This window comes from Cavia porcellus, unplaced genomic scaffold (assembly GCF_034190915.1).
Source record: "Cavia porcellus strain 051 isolate PalLab524CR breed Dunkin Hartley unplaced genomic scaffold, mCavPor4.1 scaffold_17, whole genome shotgun sequence".
Lineage (NCBI taxonomy): Eukaryota > Metazoa > Chordata > Mammalia > Rodentia > Caviidae > Cavia > Cavia porcellus.
The window spans coordinates 71,898,077-71,911,451 of record NW_026947500.1 but is presented as its reverse complement, the minus strand read 5'-3'; the positions used below and the strand labels follow the sequence as shown (position 1 = coordinate 71,911,451).

General features: G+C 63.3%; 3 protein-coding genes across 9 annotated transcripts in view; 1 reads left to right on the top strand and 2 right to left on the bottom strand.

Moving 5' to 3' along the window:
- Nucleotides 1-4,326, top strand: part of Catsperd (cation channel sperm associated auxiliary subunit delta) — a 40,643-nt gene extending 36,317 nt beyond the window's left edge. For all 4 annotated transcript variants that reach the window (XM_063228791.1, XM_063228790.1, XM_063228793.1 and 1 more), the window contains 5 exons: nt 1,335-1,409; nt 1,502-1,630; nt 2,433-2,616; nt 3,547-3,704; nt 4,011-4,326. In XM_063228791.1, the coding sequence (XP_063084861.1) occupies nt 1,335-1,409; nt 1,502-1,630; nt 2,433-2,616; nt 3,547-3,704; nt 4,011-4,263 (799 nt within the window). In that variant the 3' untranslated portion in view covers nt 4,264-4,326. The remainder of the gene's footprint in view (nt 1-1,334; nt 1,410-1,501; nt 1,631-2,432; nt 2,617-3,546; nt 3,705-4,010) is intronic.
- A 503-nt stretch (nt 4,327-4,829) lies between these two features.
- On the bottom strand, nt 4,830-6,809 carry Prr22 (proline rich 22). The gene is made up of 3 exons (XM_023563344.2): nt 6,454-6,809; nt 6,304-6,369; nt 4,830-5,953 (listed from the first exon to the last, which is right to left on the bottom strand). The coding sequence occupies exons 1-3, from the start codon at nt 6,578-6,580 to the stop codon at nt 4,848-4,850; spliced, it is 1,299 nt and encodes a 432-aa protein (XP_023419112.2). The 5' UTR covers nt 6,581-6,809; the 3' UTR covers nt 4,830-4,847.
- Nucleotides 6,810-7,005: 196 nt separating this feature from the next.
- Dus3l (dihydrouridine synthase 3 like) lies at nt 7,006-13,114 on the bottom strand. 4 transcript variants are annotated; one of them, XM_063228796.1, is made up of 13 exons: nt 12,818-13,104; nt 11,727-12,000; nt 10,261-10,761; nt 9,810-9,851; nt 9,507-9,659; nt 9,164-9,280; nt 8,867-8,932; nt 8,671-8,781; nt 8,381-8,477; nt 8,163-8,238; nt 7,751-7,939; nt 7,370-7,565; nt 7,006-7,273 (listed from the first exon to the last, which is right to left on the bottom strand). In XM_063228796.1, the coding sequence occupies exons 1-13, from the start codon at nt 12,913-12,915 to the stop codon at nt 7,271-7,273; spliced, it is 1,923 nt and encodes a 640-aa protein (XP_063084866.1). In that variant the 5' UTR covers nt 12,916-13,104; the 3' UTR covers nt 7,006-7,270. The 4 variants fall into 4 exon arrangements, with proteins under 4 accessions (XP_063084866.1, XP_063084864.1, XP_003461153.1 ...); XM_063228794.1 differs by having other exon boundaries at nt 7,370-7,591; nt 12,818-13,102; XM_003461105.5 differs by having other exon boundaries at nt 7,370-7,498; nt 12,818-13,016.
- Nucleotides 13,115-13,375: the final 261 nt, after the last annotated feature.

Genomic DNA, 13,375 nt, shown 5'->3' with positions numbered 1-13,375 from the left:
GACCCTGAGTCTCAAATTAAAAACTAAAAAGGCCCACGGCCTGGGGTGCAGCTCGGTGGTAGGGTGCTTGCATAGTATGTGGGAGGGCCTGGTGCCATCCCCAGCACCAGGGAAAATACAGTTAAAAAGGCTGGACCAGAAAGATTAAAGAATCCGGGTGAGGTGGCACACTCCTGTAATCCCAGCCCTGGGAGGCTGAGGCAGGAAGATCCCCTGTATGCATTTGAGGCCAGCCTGGGCCATGTGGCTGGACTCTGTCTCAAAAATAAAAAATACAGGGCCTGGGGATTTAGCTCAGTGGTATAAGTACCTGCCTTGCAAGCAGGTGGCCGTGAGTTCTATCCCCAGTACCGATAAAAATGAAAAAAAAAAAAAAGACAGAAAAATACAAAATACAAAATAAAATGTGGACAGTAACAAGTTGGAAGGACATGGGGGACAGGAAAGCTGTGGACGGTTGGTGTGAGCATGAAACGGTTCTCCCGCTGTGGGACAGAAGAGAGAGATGATTCTACCACACAGCGTACTCTACAGGGCTGTACCAAAGCATGGACAGCAGGGCTCTGAGAGGTGGCCACACACCGCTGTCCACGGCAGCACCACCCACCCCGCGCCCCGCCAAGAGGGCACCGTTGAGGGAGGAGGGAGAGCACGTGGAATATTGCACAGCCGTGAAAAGGAGGAAGCCTCTGACCCTTTTGACATGGTGCTCAGGGAACTCATGTTATCAGACAGACAGGAAAGAGTACGGCAGTGCCGGGCTGTGGAGGGGACAGGTCCTGGAGGTGCACAGCACACAGCTCCGGGGATCACCCCACACCACTGATCCCGGCACCAGAAATAGTTTGGGTGGCGAGTGGCAGGACCGTGTAGAAAACACACGGCTGTAGATGTGACGTAGTTTAGCACGTGGGGCCGCACTGGCCACCGAGCTGCACCCCAGCCACAGGACTTCAATCTTTATTTGATGGGCTGCTTGGCGGACGGCCTGATCGCAGTGCTGGCCACGGAAGCCAGGGCCTTGACCCTGAGCGGTGACCCCGCCCCTTTTTACTTTTTATCTTGAGACGGTCTTGCTGACCCCCGAAGGTGCCCAGGGCCTGCGGTCCTCCTGCCTCAGCCTCCCAGGATGCTGGGGTGACGTGTGGCCACTGCACACACCGTAACATAGTAACAAAAACAGCAAGTGAATACCAGTAATGGCAGGGGACCCTAAGAACAAGCCGCCCAGCTGGGCCGGGCTCAGCGCGTCCAGCCTGCCCTGTCCCCGGCGAGGGCCTCTGGCGGTGTGTGCATCCCGGTGAGGCCGCGTCTCACCTCGCCTGTGCTTGCAGTAAGATCTCTGCCTGCTCCGTGGGTGTCCTCGACCCTCGAGTGCTGCAAGACAACTACACCTACGTCATCGAGAAGTGAGCAGGCCACAGCCTGGGGCCAGGGGCCAGGGGGGCACGGGGCAGGCCCCCAGGCCTCGCAGGGCTCCCCCACTCTGCTCCTCCCCCAGGGAATCGCTGGCCCCGGGCCCTGGCGGGCAGGCGGCCACGAAGGACCTGAAGGTGCTCTACCCGATCAGGGACCTGGGCTGCCCCGGCCTCGTCTACTACGACAACCCCTGGAAGCCAGCGATCGAGCTGTAAGAGCCTGCGCGGCCGGCCGGCCTCCGCCCTGGGCCTCGGGCCTCCCTCCCGGGCTCGGCCCTTCTCACTCAGCTGCGTCCCAGGCCCGGACGTGGCTCTGAAAAGGGCCCAGCTTAATAACCTCGTGTCCCCACAGGCCCTTGATTTGCCTATTTGACCTTACTTTATTTTATTTTGTTGAGATAGTCTTAGTTCAGGCTGTTCTCAACTAACTGTGACCCTCCTGCCTCAGCTTCCCTCAGCACCGGGGTCACAGGCATGTGACCACCCCTGGTTTTTCTCTTCTATGTCACACACGGCCGGCCACACAGGGATGCCTGAGGCTCCCTCACACACATCTGGGACGGCCCCGTTCAGTCTGCAGCCCTTTTTGCCCCCAGGGATGGACCCTACCGCCTCCCTCCATTCTGTGCTCTGCCATGGCCCTTCCCCCGCTGTGAGTCTGCAGGAGTGTGGAGGGGTCGATGGGTTCTGAAGGATGAGTAGGAGTTCATCGGGGAGACTTGAAAATGGAGATAGATTCAGACAAGAAACAGATGTGAGCTCCCATATGCCGCATGGGGGGTGCCGCAGTCACCATGTGGCAGCACACAGAAAGCACGGGCTGTCAGGGGCTGGTGTTCACACAGTCATTCAACAAAGATGTATGAGGATGCCGAGATTTCCGAGGGAACCAGACACCCTTCGGAATGATCCACGGCCTGAGATGGGAAAGTCAACCAGTACCTTGGGCTGTAAAGTACGCGAAGCTCTCTGAAGGCCCCTCTCCCTTGCACCCCGCTCTCCCCGCCCCCGCAGGTGGCAAGGGGACGAGTTCGTGGAGCTGGTGGAGGCCGAATTCGTGCTGCGCGAGGTGCACGGGCTGCACACCTTCTCCTACGAGCTCAGCGCCCGCGCCGCGGGCTGCCACGCGCAGCCGCAGAACTGGAGCTCGGTGCTGCAGAGCGCGCGCGAGCCGGGCCGTGCGCCCTGGACCCGAGAGGTAGCGCCCCCTGGTGGCCGCGGGAGGGAGGGGCGGGCGGGGGCTCGCTGGGGCAGGCGCTGCGCTTGCGAAGGTGACCCCACGCGCGACAGCGAGGCGCCGAGGTGTCGGGGTCTGGATCCCCGGGACGCCCACCTCGGCGGCCGATTGGATCCCCAGCGAGAGCCCGGTGATCCGCGCCTGGCCTCCCAGCCCTCGGGAGGCCGAGGCAGGAGGATCGCTGCGAGTTCGAGACCAGCCTGGGCTACAAAGCGAGCCCAAGGCCGGCCTGAGCTGCACAGCGAGACCCTGCCTCAAAAAGACCGAAAAAAATTTTTAAAGCAAGAAAAGAAAGGGCGGGGGCTGCAAAGCCCTGCGGAGGCCCCGGGTTCGGTCCCCAGTCCCGGAAAACGAAAAAAAGTGACAAGCTGCGCCGTGGTCAGGGCGCCCCGTAACGCCAGCTGGTTTGTAGACGGTCGCCGACCGGGGGCGCGGCGTCACCCCGCTACAGAAACTGCGCGGGTCCCCGCGTGTCCCCTCCCCGCCTGGCGGGTTTTTGCAGCCGCGCGTCCAGGGCGCAGGCGGGAGGCAGCGCGACGCGGCGGCGCCACCGGCAGAGGGCGCTCGCTCGCCGTGAGCCCGCCGCGCGGGCCTCTCCCGGTTTCCTGGCGCGTCCTGCCCCGCGTTACGCTGGCGCCTTCGCGCTGAGCCGCGCACCCGCCTCTTTCGAAAGCTTTTGTTTTGGAGAAGCGCTGCGGTCCGAGGCTGGTCTGACCTGCGTAGTGAGACCCTGTCCCAAGACACAAGACAGGGCACCCAGAGGGCAGACGGGAGCCGAGCGGGGGCGGGCTGCAGGTGTGCAGGCTGGCGCTGGGCACAGGGCTGGGCACGGTGCAGGGAGGGTGCGGGGCAGGAGCAGCCCGGGGCACTTCTCACTCTGTTCCCTCCCAGAACTACCTGAGCTGCCACAGTTCCAGCCCCCACAACCCCTTGCGGTGGCCGAACGTCCAGTATCAGATCTTGGGGGGCCAGACGGACAACAAGATCATTTTCAAACAGAGGAACGGAATCTACATCTTCCAGCTGTCGATCCTGGACCCGTACTACAGGTGAGGGCTGTGGTGACCTCTGTGGACCACGCCGGGCCCCCTGGCCAGGGGTTCTCCCTCGGGAAACCCGCGCCCATCCGAGGACCACAGTAGGTTCGGCTGGGAGTCACCCCAGCACGAGCAGGCCGAAGCAGGAAGGCCTCTGTGAGTTGAGGCCGGCCCGGCTGCAGCACTGAGTTCAAGGCGGCTGAGCCGCAGAGCGAGACCCTGAATCGCAAAACCCAAATCCCACAGAGGACACTGGGGCCCCTCAGGGTGCTGGGGGTCCCAGTGGGTGGACCAAGGCCTCCCCGCCTGTGTCCCCAGCTACTGCCAGCTGGAGACCACCTTCAGCATCTATGTGTACGGCGCCTACCCGCTGGCCCTCTTCAGGCCCGGGGTCACCATCGTCCTGCTGGTGGCCAGCTCGCTGCTGGCCGTGTGGCTGGCCTACGTCCTCCCGAAGCTGTCCTACAAGCAAGGCATCCACAGGGCCAAGGAGGCCTACAGGAGGCTACAGTGGAGACTCTGGGGGTTCTGCCGCGGCCTCCGGGCCCCGAGGCCGACGAAACCACCCTGACCCCGCCCCGGGGTCCCCTCCAGGCTGCTGTTTCAAATAAAACGTTCGGTGTCAGAGCAGGAAGCCGTGTGTCGGTAGGAGTTTCTCACTGGTCCCTCAGGCCACGCTTGGACAAATGGAGGTCAGTTTTGGGGTACAGACAGCAACAAACCCTGCCCCCATTTTTTTAGTACTGGAAATAGAACCCAGAGTGCTGGCACTGAGCCCATTCTCACCCTTTTTGAGACAAGGTCTGGCTAAGTCACTAACCTGTCCAGGCTGGGCTCTGACGGTGACCCCGCTGCCTCAGCCTCCCGAGTGCCCGGTGCGGGGGATAGAACCCGGGTCCTCCTGCAGCAGTGCTGGGCGAGCACTCCCCTCTGGGCCCTCTAGCCAGGCCAGCTTCTTACACGATGGCGCACCCCTGCAACCGCAGCACTCGGGAGGCTGAGGCAGGAGGATGGCCACTAGTTTGAGGCACCTCACTGTGCTGCATGCTCATCCACGGGACAGCACGGCAAGGGGACAGGTGTCCACAGCCAGCCACCACCGCCAGCCACCAAAACCTGGGACCAGAGACGCAAAGCTGAGAAACTAAATGGGCTTTACTGGGGGGCAGGGCCCAGGTCCCGCCTGGCTGCGGGGGCAGCCTGCTTGGCCTTGACGCCCGCCTTGCCCTTCCTGGCCGAGGAGGTGGCCCTCTTCTTCCCCCGCGTGTCGGCCTGAGGCGCAGGGCCGGCGGGCTGGGCTGCGGGGGACCCCGGGTGGGCGGGCGGCTCCTCGTCGAGCGCCCTGAAGTTGAACAGGTAGTCCACGTTGGACACGGCGTCCAGGATCTCGGGGACACTGTAGTCGAAGGACAGCAGGTCCTCGGGGAGATGCAGCGAGCGGATGTCACTGGCCGAGCAGGAGGACGAGGAGGAGGACGACAACGACGAGGACTCATCGGCCCCGCTGCCCCCATCCAGGAGGCGCGGTCTGGGGGGCCTCTTGTGGGGTACGGCCCCCCGGGGCTCGGCGCGGCCCGGCAGGCAGTCGAACAGACGCATGGCGTCCTCCAGGAGCACCTCGTCCGGCAGCGCTGATGGCCGGGCTGCCTCGCATGTGGGGACCTCGCCTATCCCCGATGGGGTGGCGGCCTCGGGGGCTTGGGGCTCACAGGCGGCCTGCGGGTGGGACAGGCCCGGCTCGGCCCCGGTACCATCCTGCGGCTCCTTGGTGGCAAATGCCAGGGGCTCTGCAGGCTGCCCGGCTGCCTGGGGCCCGGGGACCTGGCCTTGGTGGTCTTGGAGGTGGCCGTAGGCGCTGGGAGGGGGCGGCGGGGCCTCGGCAGGCACAGCGAGCAGCATCGAGGGCAGCTTGGCATCTTTGGCGGGCGGCAGGGCGGCCCGGCCCTCCTTGAGCAGCAGTGGGGGCCGCTCCACAAAGCTGGGGGGCCCCCCATCCCTCAGGAAGCCCACAGCCTCACGGCCGGGCCCTTCTGGCGGGTAGTAGGGCATCAGGTATGGGGGCCCTCCAGGCTGGTAGTGGGGGTATGGGGGTGGCCCCGGGGCCTTGGCGTAGGCCTGGGGCTCCAGGAGGTAGCTGCCCGGGGGGCTGGGGGTCCCGGCCACCGCCAGCTTGTACAAGGCCTGGCCGAAGTCGGTGGTGGCCCACTCGATGCGGTAGATGCGGGGGTCGAAGAAACACCCGCAGGGGGCCATCTGGAAGCCTGCGGGAGGGAGTCGGGGTGCAGGCCCTAAGAGTGGCCTCTGGGGCGGGAGACAGCACTGGGGACAAGGGCACGGTGTGCTCTTTCTGGGCTCCCCTCAGGAAGCAGCCCGAGCCTGGAAGTGGGGCTCGTTTGGAGGCCAAGACACACAGATCTTGTTTTGGGGTCCTGTCTGGAAGATGGGGGCCCAGGCTTTATCTCTGCAGCACCTTCGGGTGACAGTGACACCTGGCTTTTCTTTGGGGGACCCATGAGGGAGGTGAGGGACATACGGTCTGTCTCCAGGGCTCATCTGCGGCCCCGCTCACCCCACCCGGCTTCCACATCTGTTCCAGGATGGGGGCCGGTACCTGCCGGGGGCACTGGAAACACATCTTTCTCCGGGTTTGGGGGTTGGCAGAGCAGGTTCGCAGAGGCTGTGGACAGAGGTGTGGGCCCTGAGCTGGGTGGCGCCCCGGCCTGAAGACCAGCCACCCCGAACGCCAGCCCTTAGGTCGTACCCACGGTGGGCAGGGGGTCGGCGGCTGTGAGCACGGGGCAGCCGCCCAGGCCTGTGGGGCCCTCCAGGCCCTGGGGGCTGAAGCCATCCTGGGAAGCCACAGGTGTGAAGGGTTTGGGGTGCTGCATGGTGGGCGGGGTCTGGCCTGGGCAGACCAGGGGCCACCCACCCGGAAAGTGACCGCGGCCTGCAGCGTTCTGTCGCCGGTTACCAGGGCAACAGGTGAGGTCGAGCTCTGCCCACCTCTCAGGATTCCAGGGGGGTAGGGTGGGCAGGGGGTCAGAGAGGCGGCCCCGGGGTCACAGCCGGGTTCCCCTAGAGCAGCCTGACCCTGGGCTGCGGCCCCTACTTTCCACTGATTTCATCTGCATCCTGGTGACGGTCCCAGACAGCCACCTCCAGGCGGTTGCTGTGCTGCACACCCCTGCGGGCATCTTGGGGACAGCACGGGGGGCTGCAAGGAACCGCTGATCTGGGGTCCAGGCGGGGCCATGCTGTGGGCAGGCGAGGGGGCTCGGGCAGGCTCTGCAGCGGCACCAGATACACGCCGGGATCTTACAAGAATATGATTTATTAAAGCAGGCATGGTGGCGCCTGGCTGTGATGCCAGCACTGAGGAGGCCGAGGCAGGAGGGTCGCCTTGAGTCTGAGGCCAGCCTGGACCACACAGTGAGACCCTGTCTCAAAGGCAGACCCCTCTCCCCCAAAACACCCCAGGTCTGTCCTCCACACCAGCTGGCTCTGGGGGCTACTTGTAGGCATTGGCCTTGTGCTTGGGCAGGAAGGCAAAGTTGGGAGGCACTGGGCCCAGAAGCATCTCACTGTGGGGAGACAGGGGGTACAGGCGGGCATGGGTCAGCCTGGGCATGGGGTGGCCGGGCCCCCTTCCCGCCCGGCCCCTCTCCGGCTCCCCGAACCTGATACGGATCCAGTCGGCTGCCTGCTGGCTGGCCATGAGCGTCTCCAGGTAGTCGCGGCCAAGGTAGTAGGGGGGGCGCTCGTTGATGCGCTGGGGGAGAACCTCCAGCAGGCCGACCGGCACATACCTGCGGGGCGGGGCCAGATGGGCGGGGCCAATGGCTAGGGGCGGGGCCAGGACTGGCCGGAAGGGACCTAGGTGAGGTAAGGGAGGGTCAACCCTGGAAAGGGTAGGACCGAGGTCAGTTGCTGCGGGACAGGCAGAGGCCAAGACTGGTCAGGACACAGCCAAGATTGTGTAGGAGGCAAGACGGGGCGGGACCAAGAGCTGTGGGAGGGGCCAAAGCAGGGGCGGGGCCAAGGCCAGGGCCAGTGCCCACCTGCAGAGGAAGGACAGCCACTCCAGCAGGAAGCGCCTGGTCTTCTCCACGCCCTGTGTGTCAGAGCCCCAGTGCTCCAGGCCATAGTGGGTGAAGTCCCGCAGGATGTCCAGGCGCTCAGAGGACGAGATGTCCCAGTGCCTCTGCTCCTTGATCTCCGTGAACAGCCAGGGCTTCAGCAGGGCGCCCCTGTGGGGACGCGGGCAGAGGTCAGCCAGGCCCCAGGGCCACAGCTGGAGCCCAGCCCCGCATCACACGCTGCAGCCCGGGGCTTTCGCAGCCCTCCGCCCGCTGCCCGCATCCCTCTGTCCTGCCCGGCCCACACCGGCCTCCCTGTGCCCCCACCCCAGGCCGGGCTCCAGGGTGGGCTCCAGGGTGGCCCCGACCGTCCTGGGAGCCAGCAGGAGCCTACCGGGCAATCATGATCCCGGCAACTCCAGTCTGCTTGGCGCGATTGGCGTCCTCGTACGACAAGATGTCCCCATTCCCTGCAGGGAGAGACCGGGGTCTCAGGAGTTGACAAGGAGCCTGCCAGCTGTTTGGGGGTTCCAGGCCCTGGTGGTCCCCGGCACGGTGGAGGAGTGCAGGCGTGGGGCACGGGTGACCCTGGGTGGCGGGGACGGCACCCACCGAAGAGCGGCATGGGGCTGGCCGCCTCCACGCACTGCCCGATGTACTGCCAGTCAGCCAGCTTGGTGTAGCGCTGCTCGCGGGAGCGGCCGTGCAGCTGGGGGGGGGAAGGCAGCCGGGGAGGGAGGCAGAGGAGCAGATGTGGGGGAGGGGGAGGGGCTAGAGGGGCGGCGGCGGCCGGAGACGCAGGGAGCAGTGAGGGGGACAAGAAACGGGGAGCGAGGCCGTCAGGAACAGACGCCGGGGCTCCCCGGGGCTCCCCCGCACGCCCACGGTGCCCCGAGACCCACCGTGACGAGGGCAGCGCCCCAGGCCCGCAGCTCGGGCAGCAGGCGGTGCGCCAGGTTCGCGTGCTCCTGGACGCCCGTGCGGATCTTCACGGTCAGCGGCACGTCCAGCACCTGCGGCAGGGGACCGCACGGTCGGGTGGACAATCTGGGCCAAAGCGGGGAGGCAAAAGTGGGGGCTGCCCGGGGAGGGCGATACCTGGCTCATGCCTCGGACGATCTGCTGGAACTTGGCCGGGCGGTTCATGAGGGCGCAGCCCCCACCCTGGGAGAGAAGTGCGGAGGGGCGCTGGTGGACCTGGCACCCCTTGACCACCCCTCCCCCAGCCCTGTGCACCCACAGATGCCACGAGGCGGAAAGGGCACCTTCCTGGTCACACATGGGCATTGGACCCCCCCTGCCCTGCCATGTCATTGGTGCGATTGGCGTCCTCCCTGGGGCCCGGATGGGGAAACTGAGGCAGGAGCCCAGCGCAGCGTGGCTAGAGGCCACTACCTTCTTGTACACGAGGTCGATGGGGCAGCCGACATTGATGTCCACAAAGTCCACCTCGATGGTGCGGTTCAGCAGCTCTGCACACTTGGCCATGGTGTCGGGGAAGCCGCCTTCCAGCTGCGGGCACGGGGCTGGAGTCAGGCTGCGCTGTCCCTCTGGGTCTCACACCAGCGCCTGCCACCCCCAGCCCAGCCTCCTCAGGAGGCGCTGGCCTGTCTGAGACCATCAGCTGTGGATGCCACCCGTAGCTGGGCGGGGCTGGCGAGGTGACCTGGCAGGTCCCTAAGGTGTCTCCCAAGCACAGCACCGGGCCCCCTTCCCGTCCCCCAGGTTGGGAACAGACCTGGACCCCAAAGATGTCCTCGCAGGGGTGGCGTCTGAGCAGGGCCCACTCAGACGTCTGGCCCTGCAGCAGGTTGGTACACATGGCCATCTCCCCGCACGTCACGTCCGCCCCGAAGCGCTTGCAGATCCGCCGGAAGGGCAGGTTCCCGCACTGCGGCCACGGGATACACATGTGTGTTACACAGGGCGGGGTGGTCAGGAAGGGATCCCAGACTGCCACCCCTGCCGGAAGTGCACGGGCAAGATGTACCCCAGGGCCCCCAGCCCCACACTAGTAGCTGAGAACTCAGCCAGGTCCTACCGTTGTGAGAGGGGCCAGGTACAGTTTGTCACTGATGTCCAGCTGAGGGGAAAAGACTCGTGGTGAGACCCTGGGGTTCCCCCTTCTCTCCTGTCCAGGACAAGTTTTTCTCTGCCCTGCTCAGCCTGGCTCCTTTTCACTTCTCCACCTCTTTACGTGTACTAAATGTTCTTTATCCCAGATTTGCCACTAAGGAAGAGCTTCTATTCAACTGTCAAAGCCCCTGTTGCTGTGTCCACTCTTTTAAGAAGTGTCCCACATTGTCATCTGTCCCACCTTGACTCCCAAGGACTATGAGTCTAGATTTTTCTGCCTCTCCAGACCAGAACCTGGGTGGGCTGAGCCCACAGAGGAGAGAGGATGCCTGAGCTGTGAACAATGCCGGGCACAGCCTATGAGCAGGAATGTGGATGGCACCGTCCGTCCTCCACAGGGCGCCCGAGACACGTACCCGCTTCTTCTCACAGGGCCGCAGCCTGACCGTGTCCTCGTCCGTCAAGGGCCCGCAGGTCTGCACAGGGCTGCCAGCCCCCAGCTCTGCAGGGTCCTGCAGGGCAGTGCAGTGGTTCTGCCCTGAGTCACCCTCAGGGGCCGTGAGCTCGGCGACAGCTGCGGCCTGCACAGGGCCCTGGCTGAGGCCACGCAGGGCCTGTTCCGCACGCTCGAAGCGCACCTGGCGTTTGCGCAGCTGCCGCTGCAGGGTTTTGTCCAGGGCATTGCGCAGGGGCGGCATGTGGGCCCCGCGGGCCAGCAGCTCCTCGAGCACCAGGTTCTGGCCCTCGGGCCCCAGGTGGGCGCCGGCGAAGCGGCAGGTCACGCCGTAGGGACACCTGCCGAAGGTCTCGAAGAGCACACAGCGGGGGCCCAGGTCGGGCGGCTTGGTCTCCAGGTAACGGACCACGTCATGCAGGAAGCGGCAGCGGTCCCCAAAGAAACACTTGGCAGGCGACTCCTGCGGGGGACAGAAGGATGTGAAGCCCGCGGAGGGGCACAGCGGCAGCGGGTGAGCGTTGCACCTGCCTTGGCCCCTCTGTGCCTCAGTTTCCTGTAAGTGGGAGGCAAAGCCAAGCAGGTATCCCCGTTTACAGTGGGGTCACACCTCGGAGAGCACAATGTAAAACGAAAATATCATCAGTCAGAGATGAACTTCAGAAGCAGGGTGTGGGCGCGCACCCGAAACCCCAGCACGCAGGAAGCTGAGGCAGGAGGACTGCTGCGAGTTGGAAGCCAGCCTGAACTTCATCAGGAAACCCTGGCCCAGCAAAACCAAAACCAAACAAACAGCGAGTGCCTCCTAGCTCAGCTACCAGCAGCACCCTCATGACCTCAGGGAATATCCCAAGACAGGAGCGGGTGACACAGTCCAGAGAAGGCCAGAACCTGAAGGACAAACGGTTTCTCCTCCTCCTTCCTGTTTTTCTCTTGGTGTTTTTGAGATACACTATGTGTCGCTATGTAGCCCAGGCTGCCCTCGAACTCTCGGAGATCCTCCTGCTTCAGTCTCCTGAGTGCTGGGATGACGGGTGTGCAAGTACCATTCCTGGCTAAAGCACAGTTTCTACTGAGTATAAATCACTTTCTCACCACCACAAAGTCAAAAAGCTAACAGCACAGTGGTATAGCCTGTCATCTCAGCCATCGGGGAGGCTGAGGCAGGAGGACCTCGAGTTTAAGGCCTGCTTGGGCAATTTAGCAAGACTCTGTCTCAAAATAAAGTGAAGGCAGGAAATACAGACCAGTGTTGAGTGCTTGCCTAGCAAGCATGAGGTTCTGGGTTCCATACTTGGCATTGCAAAATAAATAAATGAATAATAAAAGAAAGAAATGACAAACTAAACCACATACATTGTACTCAAGTCTGATGACTGATGAGGATCGGATAGGATGCCCAGAGTGGCCTGGCTGGGTGGTGCTCACCTGGATCAGGGAAGGGCACAGCCGGTTCTGGTCATACTGCGTGGGCTTCATGTGGGGCCGGCTCTTGTTCTGGCCCCGCGCTCTCTTTGGGGCCTGCGGCTGCTTCCCAGGCTCCACTGCCGCCTCCGGCTGCCCGTCCTCCAATCGGATCCGCTTGGCCTCGGGCTCAGCGTTGTCAGCGCCATCAGGGTCTCCTGCCTCACTGTCCTGGCAAAGCTTCTCCCGCCCTTTGGCTTCCAGGAACCCGTGAAAGTGTTCCTTGGTGGTGAGGTATCTGCCAGCAGACAGGGGAGGAAAAGAACCCTTCCGATACGACGCAAGGATCGCTGGGCGCTGAGAATAGCTGCCCCTGCCCGAATGCTTATTAGGGAGCTCGCGCCTTTGAACCAGCCACCCTGTAACCAGAGAGAGAACGCGGCGGCGTGCGCGAGTATGTACGCGCGTACTGGGATCGCAGTCAGCTGTGCCACTGAGCTACTCCGCACCAAGCTGTTAAGACAGGGGTCCGCCACGCGACGCCCCGCCTCTCTCGGTGCTGGGGTGCCAGGTGTGCGCCCCCACGCCCACCCCGGAGGGGCCTATTTTTCCCCGACCTGCACAGTACTGCGAGAGATGTGCGAAAGAATATTACCAGGCATGCACAGCCTTGACCCTGACAAAGTAAAAACAAATAAGCAAAAAAAACGCCAAACATCCAAGTCCCAGAATGCCTTGCAGCGAGGATTAAGCCGCCACACTTTCCAGCAGCCTTTCAGCGTCTCCCGCCCATAACTGCAGCGAAAGGTACACACGTGCGAGTCCCATCATTAGGGGGGACTACAATTCCCAGCAAGCCCCTCCGACCGCTCCTCTAACATCCGCCTGCCCCAGCATGCACGTAGCCATTCTGGGGACATATGACAGCTTCCAACGTGCACGATCTCTGACGCCGCCGCGGACCATCATGCGGGAGGAGAAGCAGCTGGTAGTGAAGACCCTGCGAGCTTCCCGCTGGAGGCCGCTGCCCCACCTCCCGGCGTGCACCGCTCGGGACGCGCTACGGGTACCGAAAGATCACATAAGGTCACCCCCCTCCTGTCCCGGGCACTTACTGAGGCTTAATGGGCGCCACTCCGCGTTCCAACACACTCGCTCCTGAGTCTCCGCCAGCACCGCTATCGGCTGGAACCTCCACCGCTCCCTCCGCCATCGACACCCCTCACGCAGGCTCTCCAGTGTGGCAAGAAAGCCTTCCGGGTCGCGGGTCGCGCGTGTGCTCCCTGATTGTACTGGGGAAGTGCGCATGCTCAAAACGCTCCAATGAGGCTTTGTGGATCCCGAGGTCCGAGGGGCGGAGTCTGAATGTGGGCGGGGCCTCGCCTGCCTAGTAAACTGTCTTGCAAGAGGAATCTCAAAGCGTCTTCCTAGGCTCCCGCCCGCCACGTATAGGTCACAGGTGGCCGCTGAATGTGGTCTGATGTCTTGCGTGGGTTTTAAAATGTCATTCCATAGGGGACATTCTAGTTCCCGATAATCTATTATTTTTATGATTTTAATTTTTTGCATTTTAAAATTGATGAATATTAAATATACATACAGAAAACGTTCATCTTAGGCAGTTTGTACCTGTACATATCTTGATTCCTTTTCCCCCATCCCCCTGCCCTCCC